At 47.4% G+C, this 15,856-nt stretch overlaps 1 protein-coding gene across 1 annotated transcript in view; it reads right to left on the minus strand.

Annotated features, from left to right (window-relative positions):
* Window positions 1–901: 901 nt before the first annotated feature.
* The window catches only part of Cdk15 (cyclin dependent kinase 15), a 77,584-nt gene continuing 62,629 nt past the window's right edge, over window positions 902–15,856 (minus strand). Inside the window, exons 13-14 of the mRNA XM_075956266.1 lie at window positions 7,658–7,794; window positions 902–6,348 (exon numbers count right to left, since the gene is read on the minus strand). Coding sequence (XP_075812381.1) covers window positions 7,685–7,794 — 110 coding nt within the window. The 3' untranslated portion in view covers window positions 902–6,348; window positions 7,658–7,684. The remainder of the gene's footprint in view (window positions 6,349–7,657; window positions 7,795–15,856) is intronic.

Consider the following 15,856-nt stretch of genomic DNA (forward strand, 5'->3'; position numbering starts at 1 on the left):
TGGACATCACTAATTGGACTTTGTGGGTTAAAAAGAGGAAGGCATGAAGTTGTTTGGAGGGACCTGAGGGGGAGTTGGGAGGAAGAAATGAGGGGTATGTAATTTATTACATACACTTATGAAATTCTGAAAGAATACCTTTGTTTACTTCAATAAAAATATTAAAATTAAATTTAAAACATTTAATAAAATATCAAAATTTTAATAAAAATATTTTTACAAATCAAGATAGAAATAATCCAAGGTATTATTCAAGATATATTTGCCAGTGACTGCAGTAAAGGTTCTTGTGGAGTCGGCCTTCTACAAAGGGAGAAAGAAGCAGGAACTGTCACCAAAAGTCAATCATAAGTTACTGAGCGTGTAGTCAAGTGCCAACCTGTGCTAGGAAAATGGAGAGATGGGGGTAGCATGCAGGAGGCTTGCCAGTCACGCAGGTAGGCTGCAGGAAGCCGCCCTGAGAGGTGACGTGTGAGCAAGGACTTGACCTAGGTCTAGAGCTGCCTGTGAGATTATTTGGGCAAGGAGCCAGATACAGCGGTTGGGAGAAGCCCAGCTTGTCTCACACTGGCTCCCGATGCTGTCAGCTTCCTTAGGCCTCTTAAAGAGCATCATCTCTCATGTGCTAAACAAAATGAGGAACCGCACGACCTGTGCCCTCTCTGCTGCTTTTCTATCTCCCCCATCCCTTTAGGAGAGCGTTTCTGAAATGGTCTAGTTCTGCTTTCTGGCCAACTCTCTTTAACCTGTCATGTTTTTCTACAAATGGAGGCAGCTCCCGTATGAGTTAGCAGGGGACAGTAGCCAACATGTCATAGCCCTTTGTATTTCACTCTGCCTTTTTATTTTTTTTAAAAAACATACACAATGGGGGAATACATAGAAGCACACTCTCTTGTAGTTTTTACATTTTTTTTAACTTTTATTTTATTCCAATGAAAGAGATACCATCTTGTCCCACTGGGCAGAGATGCCTCTGATGAGGTTTGGAAATATGCTGGGATCTTAGGACAGTGATGGGGACCAGCCTGAGGCCCAGGGCACCGAGGAGGAGCACTCGCTGAAGATACAGAGAAGGAGGAAGTGTGTTCTTGTGTTGTTGACCCACTTATTAAATCCCACTAATTGACTTTAAAATGTTGATTTATTTTATATGGGGGGGGGGTAGTGCATGCGTGCTGTGCATGGCGTGTGTGTGTGGAGGTCTGAGGGCAGTCCATAGGAGTGGGTCCTTCCATCAGTCGAGGCTTAGGGATTGAACTCTGGTCTCCAGGCTCTCCAGCAAAGGTCTTTAGTCACTGAGCTATTTTCTCAGCCCCTTTCTGAACTCCTACAGGAAATGATATGGTCGTGGGCTAGCGTGTTGAATTCCAGGTTTCACTTAGACAGAAGCATCCTCTTCAGTGTGTCCCTTGTGCAGGAGGGTTGTCTTCTCTTTCAACTGCCTGCCTTGCGAATTTGCTCAGGAGAAAGTTTGTAGCTGTCCGCAAATAACCAGGCCAGCTTAAAGATAAACACTGCCAGCATTGTCCGACAGAACTTCCGATGACATGGAACTGTACTTTGTCTGCGTACAGGAGGCATCAACCACACGTAGCTACCTGTGCCCCAGAATTGTTGTGAGTCTGAGGGGATGGTGTTCAAGACTTAATCACTTAAATGGAAGCAGAAGGGCTAGGGTTATAGCCTTGCTGTGGTAAAGAACCTGCCTAGCATACACAAGGGCCAAGATTCAATCCCCAGAACCAACAAGAAAGGCAAAAAGAAACAAAGAAGATAGACGGAAATGTAAAGCAATCCAGGTGTATGTTTCATGCATTCATTTCTGGGCAGGAAAGATGTTATACTTAGTAGCTAAGTTGGTACTAAGTATAGTAACAACTCCAAGATACTAGTGGCTTAATTAGGAAGAAGGTTTGTTTGTTTTTACATGTCTGAGGGGAGGGGTATGTGCCTGTAGGGGTACAAGTGTCCTCAGAGGTCCAAGGGGATTGGAGTCCCTGGAGCTGGGGCTACAAGCAGTTGCGAGAGGCCTGATGTGGGTGCCGGAAGCCACTAGAAACTGAGTGCGGCTCCTCTGCAAGAGCAGTGTGAACCTTCACCCACCAGCCCATCTCTCCAGTCCAAGCAGAAAGTTCTATGTCCCACTGTGTGTCATTTGGGAACGCTGTCCTATCTTGTCCCATCCCCGACTCATCTTGAATGCTTCTGGCTCATGGGACAGCAAACAACAAAACAAAGCAAATCTGGTAAAATCCAGAGACCGCTTGGCTCGGAGATGACGCCCACTGCACCCTCGTGCTTTGGTAGAGCAAATCCTGTTCTCCTTCCCATCCGCTAAGGCAAGAAGTACCATACGATCACGGGTAACCCAGAGACAGAACTCTCAGAGAAACAATGGTAATGGTTAAGTGTTGTTAATCAAATGGAGTACTGGTAATTATGTTCTTTAAAGTCGAGTGTGTCTCTAGCAAAGGAATCGGCAAAAATGGGAGGTAAAATGCACAAACAGCAGAAATGTTCATCTTACAGAATCAAGGAACGAAGGAAAATTTGTATCTTCTAGAGCTATATAGATAATTTTTATTAATCTGTCTGCTAAAGGAGAAAAAAGCACAAACATTATTTTCCACTTAGAATTAAAGAGGATATATATTTTTTTCTTTTTAGAGACAGTTACTTGGTGTAACAGCCCTGGCTGTCCTGGAACTCGCTTTGTAGACCAGGCTGGCCTCAAACTCACAGAGATCCACCTGCCTCTGCCTCCTGAGTGCTGGGATTAAAGGCATGAGAAACTACCGCCTGGCCAAAGAAGATGATTTTGTTAATTTAATGGGGGGGGGGGAAATGCTTTCATAGAAAATAAAACAAATCTACCTATTTTTGCAGCAACAGAATCTTACAGAAACCCCAGTGTGTGAGAATCCAAAAGACCAGCTGTTCTAACCTCCAACTAGGAATCTTGGCTATTGCTCTCTGTACCATCCAGGAGGCAGAGGAAGTCATCATTGTGGTGGGGACTCAGCCTGTGTTTGTGGGCAGGTGAGCCAGCTCAGGGGACTCAGTCCATGTTTGTGGACAGGTGAGCCAGCTCAGGGGATTCAGTCCATGTTTGTGGACAGGTGAGCCAGCTCAGGGGACTCAGCCTGTGTTTGTGGGCAGGTGAGCCAGCTCAGGGGATTCAGTCCATGTTTGTGGACAGGTGAGCCAGCTCAGGGGACTTAGTCTGTGCTCTTGGACAGGTGAGCCAGCTCAGGGAACTCAGTCCGTGTTCGTGGACAGGTGAGCCAGCTCAGGGGACTTAGTCTGTGCTCTTGGACAGGTGAGCCAGCTCAGGGAACTCAGTCCGTGTTCGTGGACAGGTGAGCCAGCTCAGGGGACTTAGTCTGTGCTCTTGGACAGGTGAGCCAGCTCAGGGAACTCAGTCCGTGTTCGTGGACAGGTGAGCCAGCTCAGGGGACTTAGTCTGTGCTCTTGGACAGGTGAGCCAGCTCAGGGAACTCAGTCCGTGTTCGTGGACAGGTGAGCCAGCTCAGGGGACTTAGTCTGTGCTCGTGGGCAGGTGAGCCAGCTCAGGGAACTCAGTCCGTGTTCGTGGACAGGTGAGCCAGCTCAGGGGACTTAGTCTGTGCTCTTGGACAGGTGAGCCAGCTCAGGGGACTCAGTCCATGTTCATGGACAGGTGAGCCAGCTCAGGGGGCTCAGTCCGTGCTCGTGGGCAGGTGAGCCAGCTCAGGGGACTCAGTCCGTGTTTGTGGACAGGTGAGCCAGCTCAGGGGACTTAGTCTGTGCTCGTGGACAGGTGAGCCAGCTCATAGGACTCAGTTCGTATTCATGGACAGGTGAGCCAGCTCAGGGGGCTCAGTCCAAGTTCGTGGGCAGGTGAGCCAGCTCAGGGGACTCAGTCCGTGTTTGTGGACAGGTGAGCCAGCTCAGGGGACTCAGTCCGTGTTTGTGGACAGGTGAGCCAGCTCAGGGGACTTAGTCTGTGCTCGTGGACAGGTGAGCCAGCTCATGGGACTCAGTCCATGTTTGTGGACAGGTGAGCCAGCTCAGGGGACTTAGTCTGTGCTCGTGGACAGGTGAGCCAGCTCATGGGACTCAGTCCATGTTTGTGGACAGGTGAGCCAGCTCAGGGGACTTAGTCTGTGCTCGTGGACAGGTGAGCCAGCTCATGGGACTCAGTCCATGTTTGTGGACAGGTGAGCCAGCTCAGGGTCTTCTGACCCCCTGCCCCACAGCAGCTGCAATCTAGGCTGTCCCTGCCCGTAGCCCAGTAGCCAGCCAGTCCCTTTGCTTTGTGATAGCCCCTACCCCTGGAAGCAGTGTTTTTGACTCCTGGGTTTTCTCTTACAGCATCTGTCCCTCTGTGTGGCTTGTCCTGGTACCTTGGAGAATGCAGCACACCAAGCTGAAGATGTGCTGGGGAAAGCCCAGGCTTTGGGGACAGAGTTTGGGCATCGTATCCTAGCTCCTTAGATCTATCTGATTCTTAGTGTTCTCTGTAAACTATACGTCTTAGTATTGTTAAGAAGATTATGCAAGATTAGAAGGGGAAACTGACGGTGTACAGTAAACATCTATTTCATAGAATGCTTCTTTTAGAGTGTGGTATGTGATATGTGGAGCCGAGATTAATGATTTAAATGTGCCCAGATCAGAGACTAAGCTACATTCTTCTTGTGGGGGGCATCGGCTTAGTCTTTCATTTCTGTAGCCTGAAGGGATTAGCATCATCTGTTGGGGGGCCGGCTGGATTATATAATTAATTCATCTTGTACTTAAAAGGGCCTCTTCCCACTACAGTCACAGCCTTACGTAAGTTGCAGGCATTTTAAGGCCAACGTGTAAGAATTTAAATCAGATAAAAACCGACAGGAGTAAGTATTGTTTTGACTTGCTGCTAATTCACCAGGGCCGAGTCCTCTGAATCGCGAGGCAACGTGAAGCATCCGCTAACTCTTCAACAGCAGAATGGTCTATAAATGTGATTGCCAGAACGATCTCACGCGACACAGTGAGACCTGAGGTTTGCGTCTGAACTCTGGCGACCGCCTTTGAGAAATTACTTAACCATGCCAGGCCTAGTTTTCATGTATACGGTGGAATAATAATAGTAGTACTTTTTCAGTGGGTTGTCTGAGTAAGTTATGTATTTTCTCTGATTTATGCAATAGAAAGCTGGGACTAGAACGGGACCGAAGTCTGAATCCTTTACCATACGAGCGCTGGCATTTTCCTAGGTTGAATAAGATCTGTTATTTGCACACACACACCTTGCCTGCCCCACTGTTTGATCTTGCAGGTGCAGTGGGCAGACTTTGTCCAGTTGCTTGCTAATATATACAAAAGGCAGCTTTTGGGGGTGGGGAGACACGACTATCTGCATGTATCCTTTTCTCCTTCTTTCATCTCAGACACTGGGTGGACAGTTACCATTTAAAAATTCTCTCTTAATTGGTTCCTTCTTCTAAAGGATACCCAGTGGTCTCCAGTTTCTAGGCTACTATATTTCATGAGAGGTCTCCTTGATGAAGTAATTTGAGTTTTCCGGGCTTCCTTTAGGAAGCACAAATGTCAATAGTGTCCCTGTGGAGGGTGCTGTGTGCGCGCACACGTGTATCTGACGGTGCCACAGAGTTTGGGTTCCATCTCCGAGGCTCCAGTATCTCCGCCATCAATGGGAGCTTAGACTCCCCATTGCCTTTGCCGTCAGACAAATTAAGACAATTAAGATTCAGTAGCAGGTGATAGGCTGAAACTCAACTCTGGTCAGCAGCTCAGTGTGAACTCTTACAATCCTGGTGAATTGAAGCAGTAATACATCCTGATAGCCCGTGAAGGGGGAAAGATGCATCCCTGGGGGTCATCACAAATAGTCCCGAGCAGGTCCATTTGCTGACAGTTTTATCCAGAGGACCACCTTCCCTGGAGACCCCTCTAAGCCACACTAATCCTCTCCTGTCACAGAAGTCTTTGGGTCGGGAGGAACTGCAAGGAACCCAAGTACGGCAGGCCTCAGCAAGCACCGGCTCTGGCTCCAGAACGTTCCAGTTGTCTCTCAATCTGTCCCATCAAGAAAAGGAGCTTTCGGTCAGGGAATCGTCCAAATGGTTGAAACTGTTCTGAGGGGCCCTTTTCACACCGCCTCAGTTTGCATCCCTTTGTTTAGGCAACAAAAATAGCGGTAACCTTCCATCACGTTCTCTGCCCATGTTCGACCGTGGCCTTGCGTGTCCTGTTTTAAATACTCCTGGCGACAGGAGAGAGAATGAAGAGAGGTCCAGAATGGAGCGGGGCGTGAAGCTTCACAGTAAGCGGACACAAAGTAACAGCATGGCTATAGCCCTGAAAGGGAGTGAAGAAATAAGCGTGAGAGTTACAGATTGAGCAAAGAAAACTCACTGAGACTACTGCAGTTACTGATGGAGACTGGGCTGGAGAGGTGGCTCAGAGGTTAAGAGCATTGCCTGCTCTTCCAAAGATCCTGAGTTCAATTCCCAGCAACCACATAGTGGCTCACAACCATCTGTAATGAGGTCTGGTGCCCTCTTCTGGCCTGCAGGCATACACACAGACAGAATATTGTATACATAATTAATAAATATATTTAAAAAATAAATAAATAAATAAATAAAAAAAATAAATAAAAAAGGTGATGACAGCCGGGAGAAACCCTGTCTCAAAACCAAAACCAAAACAAAACAAGACAACAAAACAAAAAGTGATGATTACATCATCTTAAAATATCCATGAAGCTGGGCGGTGGTGGCGCACGCCTTTAATCCTAGCACTTGGGAGGCAGAGGCAGGCAGATCTCTGTGAGTTCGAGACCAGCCTGGTCTACAGAGCTAGTTCCAGGACAGGCTCCAAAGCCACAGAGAAACCCTGTCTCGAAAAAAAAAATCCATGAAAGATTTATTTATTGTTATGCACGTGGGTTGTTCCGTGTTTTGTCTGCAGGTCCGTCTGTGTACCACATACATGCAGGGCCCAGGGAGACATGGCCAATCTGTGGTTGCCAACGGGGTGACCCAATCACGGAATAGTTATTATAATTTGGAATCTGGCCATGGACACCTAAAGGGCTGGCTGGTGCTGTGCATGGCTTAACTCAACTCTGTCTAGGTTACTGTCCCTTCCCACTCGGGACAGAGGCTCGGTGTAGGGAGTTTTCCTGAGAGGCCTGGGGGTGTCTGTCCTTGGCTTTGGGGTTCCACCAGGCTTAGCAGAACCCTTCTAGGTGGATCTGAGAATGCCTGGGAAGATGATTCACCACAAGACGGCAAAAAGGTGGCAAAGCATCTTGGCTTGGCAGGAGCCGCGTTACTTCAGCACCCAGGAGACCTCTCAGGCTTTGGGGAAAGTGGGCTCGTTGGTCGGTGTGAGCCCTGATGTCACTTGCCAGCTAACAGAGAGGCCTACTTAGTTAAGAAAAACAAAGCTGCCAGTGTTGGCACAAATCCCCCCAAGATGTGACAAAGGAGCCGACTGCAGCACCAAGGGTGGAAGAAGGAGCCATGGACATCCTCACCTCGTCCCCCACTTAGGAAATGGTGTTCTGAAGAGGCTGTCCAAGGAGGGGGAGACCTAGGGCAGAGGTGAACAGGGTTCCCTCCAGCCGGCAGCGGCCGGTGCTGACTCTGGAACCATTTACCTGAAAGATCAGGATGACCTTTTCTTTTCACCAACATTTGTTAAAGCCGGCTAGGTAGTGACCCTTCCTGTAGGAGGCCGAAAGGTCACACATTTCTGGCTTCAGCTTCACTCCCGAAACCGCAAACAAAGACTCCTCTGTAGGGGAGGAAAGAGGAACCCATCAACCTGTGATTTCCTGAGCTCGTTCACAGGACATACATCTCATCTGCCTGTTGTAACATCTATTACCCAAGGAGACGAAAACAGGCAGACTGGCTAATAACTTATACTGACTCGGGGGTGACTTCCTTTACCGAATCTCTAATAGCTGTCAAGTGCTCCCTATTTAGTTCGGTTCAGCGCATATCTGCCAAGGGGACATTAGCAGGTGAAAGTGGGGAAGGATCTGGAACCCAAGGTGAAGACTTAGAATGTCACACCCAGGAATGCAGACTGAAGTCCCAAAAAGGGCCGCCAAAGAAGATCACATGGGATAAGATTGAAAAACCCGTCAGATACAGTTAGTCTCTGGAGCACTGGTTCTCAGCCTGTGGGTCGCGACTTTTCTGGGGGGTTGCATGCCAGATAAACTACATATCAGATATCCTGCATATCAGACGTTTATACTGCAATTCGTAACAGGAGCAAAATTACAGTTGTGAAGTAGCAACGAAGTAATTTTATGGTTGGGGGTCACCACAACACGAGGAGCTGTATTAAAGGGTTGCAGAATTAGGAAGCTTGCCCTAAAGACTTCAGATAGACTCTAAGGCATAGATTTGATAAATGAAAAAAGAAAAGCAAAATGCTTTGAAATATCTTTATGTAGTACCTCTATCCATATACATAGATAGTTGCTCCTTGACTTCCCATGGGGTATATCCTGGTAAACCAGTGTAAGTCCTTGGGTTCAATTCCCAGCAAGAAAGAAAGATAACAGGTATTCACACACCCAAAATGTATCCTTTATTTTATGTGTTTTACCTGCATGTATGTTTGTGCACTATGCATGCAGTCCCTGAGGAGGCCAGAGTCAGGCACTGGATCCCTTGGGACTGGAGGTACAGACAGTTATATACCGTGGCAAGGGTGCTGGGAACTGAATCTAGGAACTGGTCCTCTGGAAGAACAGCTGTTACTTTTAACCATCGAGCCATCTCTCCAGCTCCATCAAAAATGCTTTTAAAGGGGCTGGAACGATGACTCAGCAGCTAAAATCAGATGTCTTGACTTCAATTTCTAGTACCCACCTGGTGCCTTACAATGGCCTATGCTATAGTCCCACAGGATCCCATGCCCTCTTCTGGTGTGCAGAAATACACGCAGACAAAATACCCACGTATATAAACAAATAAAAATATATTTGATAAGACCATATCTCAAAACAACAACAACAAGCATTTAACACACCTATCCTATGGAACACTAGCACTTAGCAACACTGTACGTGGTAGAGCTGGTTGTTTACCCTGGCGACTGGGAGACGGGGAGCATGTAACAGTCCGTTGTCACCCAGTGAGGAGAGGGGGCATCACTAGACCCCCAAAAGATCAAAACTTGAAATGAAGTCATCCCTTGTGCCCTGGTTCCTGCATGTACCAAAAGATGCCGAGTCTCTCGTGTAAAACAGATTCCTCTGTGCATATTACACACACACACAGACACACACACACATGCACACACACACACAGACACACACACGCACACACACATTGTGTCCTTTAAGTTGTCTCTAGATTACTCACCAAACCTAATGTGGTACTCACTGTATAAACAGTTATACGGCATCTTAAAGGAAATAATGACCAGAGAAGAGTTGGCCCATGTGGAGGCCAGACGCAGGCCCCTGAATATGTGGGGTTGTCTGAATCCAAAACGCATAGACTCTATAGTGGGGGACCCATGGGCATGGAAGGCCCATTCTGTGGTTCCTACTGAGTGCCTGTGGCCATCGCTCCATTCTAACGTTGAAACAACTCTTCAATGAAAACATTGCCCATCAGAGACAGTTTGGATTTGACTGACTGGGCACCCTGGCGGTTTGCAGTTCCACAGACGCCTGTGTCTCTGAGTGGGTTCAACAGAGCGATGGGCCAAGTTCTTCCAAAGCTAAGGGGCTCATCTGCCTGAGAGGAGAACAAAACTTCCCAGCAGATTGTCATGAGTTAAAAAAAACAAACTGAATGTGTGCGAGCTGCCTTCCACAGTTTCTGACATTCAGTGGGTGCCGAACAGTTGCTGTTGCTGGGGTCAAGAGCCGGGCAGCTCAGGAGCCTGGGCTCACCCGGGCATTCGCACAGAACTTGCTTACAGTGGGAACTCAGGCATTGCTTTCCCAGGCTCGTGGTCTGCGGGACAAGTTGCTCCAAAGAGCTCAGTATGTGTCAGAGGCAGACTCCTGTGTTTGATACACCAAAGGCACATAATGTCTTAATGATGTTGTTTGCTCGGAACTGTTTGCACCCAGAGGGAAGAAAGAAGCTGCACTGTTGGCCCTGCCTGGCTGGGCCTGGACATCTCTGCTTCAACACTGTGGGAAATCTGTGCTTTAGAATTAGAGATTTGCTAGGTTGGGATGGGGAGGAGAATAAGTTTTTGCTGATGCAGATAAGACTTTTTTCACAGGGATGCTATAATGTGCCCATCACAGCATAAACAGTTAATCTGCTAAAATAAACAGGGTCTATACTTCGCAGCCGACGCTGTAGACTCAAATAGGAGCCGATTTAGGAGACCCCTTCTCACCTTGGAGACAGTGGCATGAAAAGCTTGGGGTCCCCTGAGGCTTCCCTGCATCACAAAAGTAGGGATGAGGAGGAGGAGGAGTGGGGGGAGGGGAGAAGGAAGAGAGAGGAGAGGAGAGGAGAGGAGAGGAGAGAGAGGCAGGGAGAGAGAGAGGGGGGAAGGGAGAGAGAGGGAGGGAAGGAGATAGAAGGAGGAAGATAAAGAGGGGGGAGAGAGGGAGGGAGGGAGGGAGGAAGGGAAGAAGAGAAAGAGGGAGGGAGAGGGAGAAAGGAAGGGAGAGAGAGAGCGCGCGCGTGAGAGAGAGAGATTGAAAGACAGAGTCTAATCAAAAGGATTCAAGTCGGCCGAAGACTGCCGGACTCTCTTTCCTAACACACTGTAAAAGAAAATGAAAAGGCAGAGAAGAGAATGATGGGAAGGGAAGGGAGAGAGGGAAGGCAGCAGACGGCTCTCCCTCAGTGATCTCAGCAAGGCGAGCCCTTCCTCTCGGTGACTTGCTCATTAGCTTAGCGAATCTGACAACGTAATTACCTCAGCTGCTTTGCGCTTAGAATAAATAAATACAAAAGTGGGCTCTCAAAAGTTCTCTGAGAAGGAAATTCAGTCATCTAGACGGCCGGGAAGACAGGTTTACTTAAAACTTCTAGAGTCTTACTCGTTTACACCGTTTCAGAGGAGATAATGAGATAGTTGTCTCTCCGTCTAATTGAGTTCCTCCGCTCCTGGCCGCTGGCTGTCACCCCTTTCAGGCTCTGCTTTGACTTTCCTCCTTAGAAATCGGATCCCAGCGTCTTGGTTTACTCTCCCCTCGCTGATAACCTGGGGAAGGCCGGTGCACTGGAGTGTAGAAAGTGACTTTAATGGGATTGGGGCGCTGAGTAACCTTCCCAGGAAACAAGATAATCCAATCTCCCCTGTCCGTACTAAAGGAGTCACAAAGAACTTGGAGATTAAACCAGCCTTGCAAAATGTCTTGATCCTTCCTCCGTCACGTGCGTGCTGTGTTGTTCTGACACATAATCAGTCCAGCCACTAAAACTGTATATTGTGTGCGATTATTCGGAGTGCACACTTTTGTGCAAGTGTGTGTGTGTGTGTGTGTGTGTGTGTGTGGCAGCTTTGTGTCTTCACAGCCCAAGGGACAACAGAGTACCTTTAACTGAAGTTGCTAACTAATCCAGGGCACACTCAGGACTCAGACTAGGGGCACATTAAAGCAGATAATCTTTCCTTTTAAAGTTAATTGGTGCCTGTTTGTCTTTCCCTCTGCATTTTGCCTCTCGTCCCCTAGAACCAGACTCATACAAACCCTCATATTCAGTGAGCTGAAGGTTTCATAAATGTTCAGTTCATTCTGGGATAAAAGAAACTAATACTAACCCACGTTCTGATGGAAAACTCAAGGCTTATGAAGGCCAGTGGTGCATCTGGTTTTGGGGAAAGGAAGAAAAAAAAGAACAAGAAAACATAGGCCTTAGTTCTCAGAACCTTTGTACCCTTTTGGTCTAACTCATTCTTAAAACAAAAGATAAATCATCACCATTAAAGAAAATTCTGAAAAGGAGGGAAAGCAATCTGGAACATTTTTATTCTCTGTGTTAACTTCCAGTTTTGCTAATATGCACATAACTTTTGCAAGTTGGTTATAATGTGCCATTCTGTATTCATGCTTTTGGTTTGGTTTCTGAGGCAGCATCTCACTGCGTACTTTTGGATGGTCTGAAATTGGATTCATGGAGAACCACCTGCCTCTGTCATCTGAGCGCTAGAGTTCAAGGCACGTACCACCACGCCAGTTGGCTTTCCTCTTTTTCCTATTTTTTCTTCTCCTCCTCCTTCTCTATTTGTTCATCGCTCCCTCTCTCCCATTTTAAAAGATGCCATCGCTATGTGACCCAGGTCGCCCCCAAACGTACGGTCTGCCTTTCTATTTGGGACTGAGGTCACATATGCTCAGGCCCACTTTTCTGGTTTTATGTATCTTATGTCCTGGCAGAAGTGGTTCCATCCCACTGCACACTGCCATGAGCAGTTTTAAGTAGGGTACACAGCACTGTGTGTCCAGTCAACACACTGATATTTACCCAATCAGGTTCTCTAGTGCTCAGTATTGAAACTGTTTATTGTTATTTTGTAACTTTTAAACAATTATATATCATATTTGCATACATCTTGGTTTTTGTTTGTTTGTTTTTTTTGAGACAGGGTTTCTCTTATAGCCCTGGCTATCCTGGAACTTGCTCTGTAGACCAGGCTGGCCTCAAACTCAGAGATCTGCCTGCCTCAGCCCCCCCCAGGTGCTGGGATTAAAGGCGTGCGCCACCACCACCTGGCTTATTTGGTTATGTTTCAAGCTTGCTTGATTGTTTAACCAGGTCATTTCAGGGAATAAAAGTGTCTTGATTATGAGCAGTTTTGGGTAGCTAATGATACTTAAGGTTAGTTGGATCTGATACTGATGGAAGCCTCAGTCAGCTGATCTACACTCCTGGCAGCAGAGAATTTTTTGATTGCTACATCTCCTTCCCTGGGAGTCATTGGGCTAAAGGAAAACAAAACAAAAAAACCCTAACTTAACAGTTATTTGGTTCTGTTTAGCCCCCAAAGCTATCCTTTTACGTGATGGATGTGCTTTTTTTGTTTCCTCTGGAGTAAACTGCTATTTTATGTCCTTCCCCCCATTTTCATCTGATTCTTGTTTTTTTCTTGCCAAACAGAGAGCGAAACAAAACCAGTAACCACCAGCAAGTAAGAAATCTCAGGACCCAAGGGTGTTTGTGGGTGTTAGCACAAAAAGGGAAGATTGGGTAAAAACAGCAGATACTTGAACCTCATTGTACAAGGGAAGGTAGTAGTGGGGTGTAAATTTCTATCATATCAATAACATACCAAGCTGAGGTATGAAACATGCAACTTGGGAACTGTGGGACCTTTCCCAGTCAGGCTTTACAGCAAACAGAGCCACAACAGGCCTAGGCACTGGAAATGGGCCTTGACCCTTAGACTGTTTTGCTATAACATCCTCGAGAGGTCTGGGTATCAAATGGATTTTGGGGATGAGCAGGGGCTGAGAGTCTCGTGTGAAGTCAAAACCTTGGCTCTGCCACTTACAGCTGTGTGACTTCACTCTCAGTCTTCCAGGTAGGCCAGACAAGTCTCACACATGCAATCCTCCTGCCTCAGCCTCTTGAGTACTGAGATTACCTCCATACCTTAGCTGTCCTGGTTTTCTAATCTGCACTATGAGAATAGTAATCCCAGCCTAGGCTATGAAGGAGACCCTTGTGATTCTTCTCCAGCATCACAGATTTCTCTGTGACGGTGTGGGACAACAGCCTGGAAGGTCCTTTCCCTGCCCCAGGTCTTATTCTTTCCTGAATGATTTATCTTGGCATAGAGACTCTGAGCCTGTGATGCAGGAAAATTTAACCAATTTAAAGGTTTGGTAGGATGGAGGGATTGGTGGATTGACGTACCACCACAAATCTATGCATAGTGATCTTCTGTGATCCACCGTCTCCATGCTGAGGTAACAGACCGTGCCCCCCCCCCCCCCCGCTTTTACATGCATCCTGGGATTCCCTCCCCGCCTCCCCTCGCGAGTCAGGGTTTCTTTATGTAGCTCTGGCTGTCCTGGAACTCTCTCTGTAGAGAAGGCTGGCCTCGAACTCACAGAGATCCACCTGCCTCTGCCTCCCAAAGTGCTGGGATCAAAGGTGTGCACCACCATTGCCCAACTGAGTGTTAGGGATCTAAACTCAGGTTCTCATTTTCACACGGAAAGTCTCTTGCCATTGAGCCTTCTCCTCATGCCCTTCCATCCCCCAACTCATTATCATTCAAGATCTCCAGGCAGTTATCCTGGTTCTCCAAGGTGACCTTACTTAAGCTCAGGTTCTCCAAACACTCAGGGAACTTTGAGTAAGCCTGCTGACCTGTAGCTGTTCCCGGACCAGCCTCATTAACTTAAGGGCTGTATGTGCTTGGAGGATAAGGTCCTTGCCTCATTCGTCGCTCTGTTCTTCGGCATCACACCTAATAGACACTCGGTAAATATTCAATGAATGAACTGGAACATAATTTGCCCACTGTGTGAGAAACCGGACTCTGTGCTGGGTCCAGAGTCTTCGAGACAAAAAGTGGAAGAATTTCAGAATTCAACAATAAGACCCAATGACAAAAAAAAAAAAAAAGCTGGAGGAATGAAATTTATATCTGCTGTGTATGTGGTGGGAGGTGGTTAAAGAAGGCTAAGGCTCGGGGGTTGAGTACTTGTCAAGCATGTGTGAGGTCCTGGGTTCAATCCCCAGTATGGTGGTGGGGAAGAGGAAGAGGAGGAGGAGGAGTAAGGAGCTGGAGCTCCACCTTAGAGGGTAAATACTCGCTGTGCAATCGTGAGGACTTGGGTTTGAGCCTCAGCATCTATCCCTATGAAAACGTGGTGGTGAGAACTTGTAACACCAGTACTGGAGAGGGAATAGGCTAGGCGGATCCCTGGAACTTGACTGCTTGCCTAACCTAGCCTAACCTGTGAGCCCTAGATCCTAGTGAGATGCTTCTATCAATCATCTCAGAAACCAAGGCTGACAGCTCCCGAGGAATGACTCCCAGGTCAATTTCCACACAGTCATGACACACACACACACACATACACACACATTCAAAATAATAATAATAATAATTACAGAAACCTAGACTACAGAAATGACTGAACAGTGATGTGGCATCAGAGAGTCATCAAATGTATAGAGATATAACATTAAAAGAGAAGTCAATTTTTTTTTGGAGCGAAGCAAAATATGAGTCCAGTGTTAATAGGGGCAGGAAGAAAGAGTGCAGGGCTCTCAGGAGCAGGGCAGTGGGAGAGGAGGTAGGGAAAGCAGAGCTAACTGCTCCGGGCTCTTCCACCCTTGTGCAGCCCGTAGCATATTGTATAGACCAAAGCATGCGAAACACGGTACGCTTTTAAACTTCAGGATATATATATTTTTTTCTAAGATGCCAAGATCTATTTTAAAGGAGAGAAGGGGATTTAGTCCAGGAAGGAATGGTAGAGACTGATTCAAACCTGGATTAGGGTAGAAAATCAGACAGAGAGGAGAGAGAGGTGGTGAGAGGGAGAGGGAGGGGGGAGGGAGAGGGAGAGGAGAGGGAGAGAGAGGGGAGAGGAAGAGAGAGGGAAAGGGAGAGAGAGACTGAGAGGAAGAGAGAGAGGGAGAGGGAGGGAGAGAGAGAGGGAGTGGGAGAGAAAGGGAGAGGGAGAGACAGAGAGGGAGAGAGAGGGAGAAAGAGAGAGAGAGGGAAAAGAGAGAGAGGGGGAGAGGGAGAGAGAGACAGAGAGGGAGTGGGAGAGAGAGAGAGGGAAAGAGAGGGAGAGTGGGAAAGAAAGGGAGAGAGAGAGAGACAGAGAGGGAGAGAGGGAGGGAGAGAGAGAGAGGGAGAGAGAGACAGAGAGGGAGAGAGGGAGGGAGAG

The sequence above is a fragment of the Microtus pennsylvanicus genome, chromosome 22, assembly GCF_037038515.1.
Source record: "Microtus pennsylvanicus isolate mMicPen1 chromosome 22, mMicPen1.hap1, whole genome shotgun sequence".
Lineage (NCBI taxonomy): Eukaryota > Metazoa > Chordata > Mammalia > Rodentia > Cricetidae > Microtus > Microtus pennsylvanicus.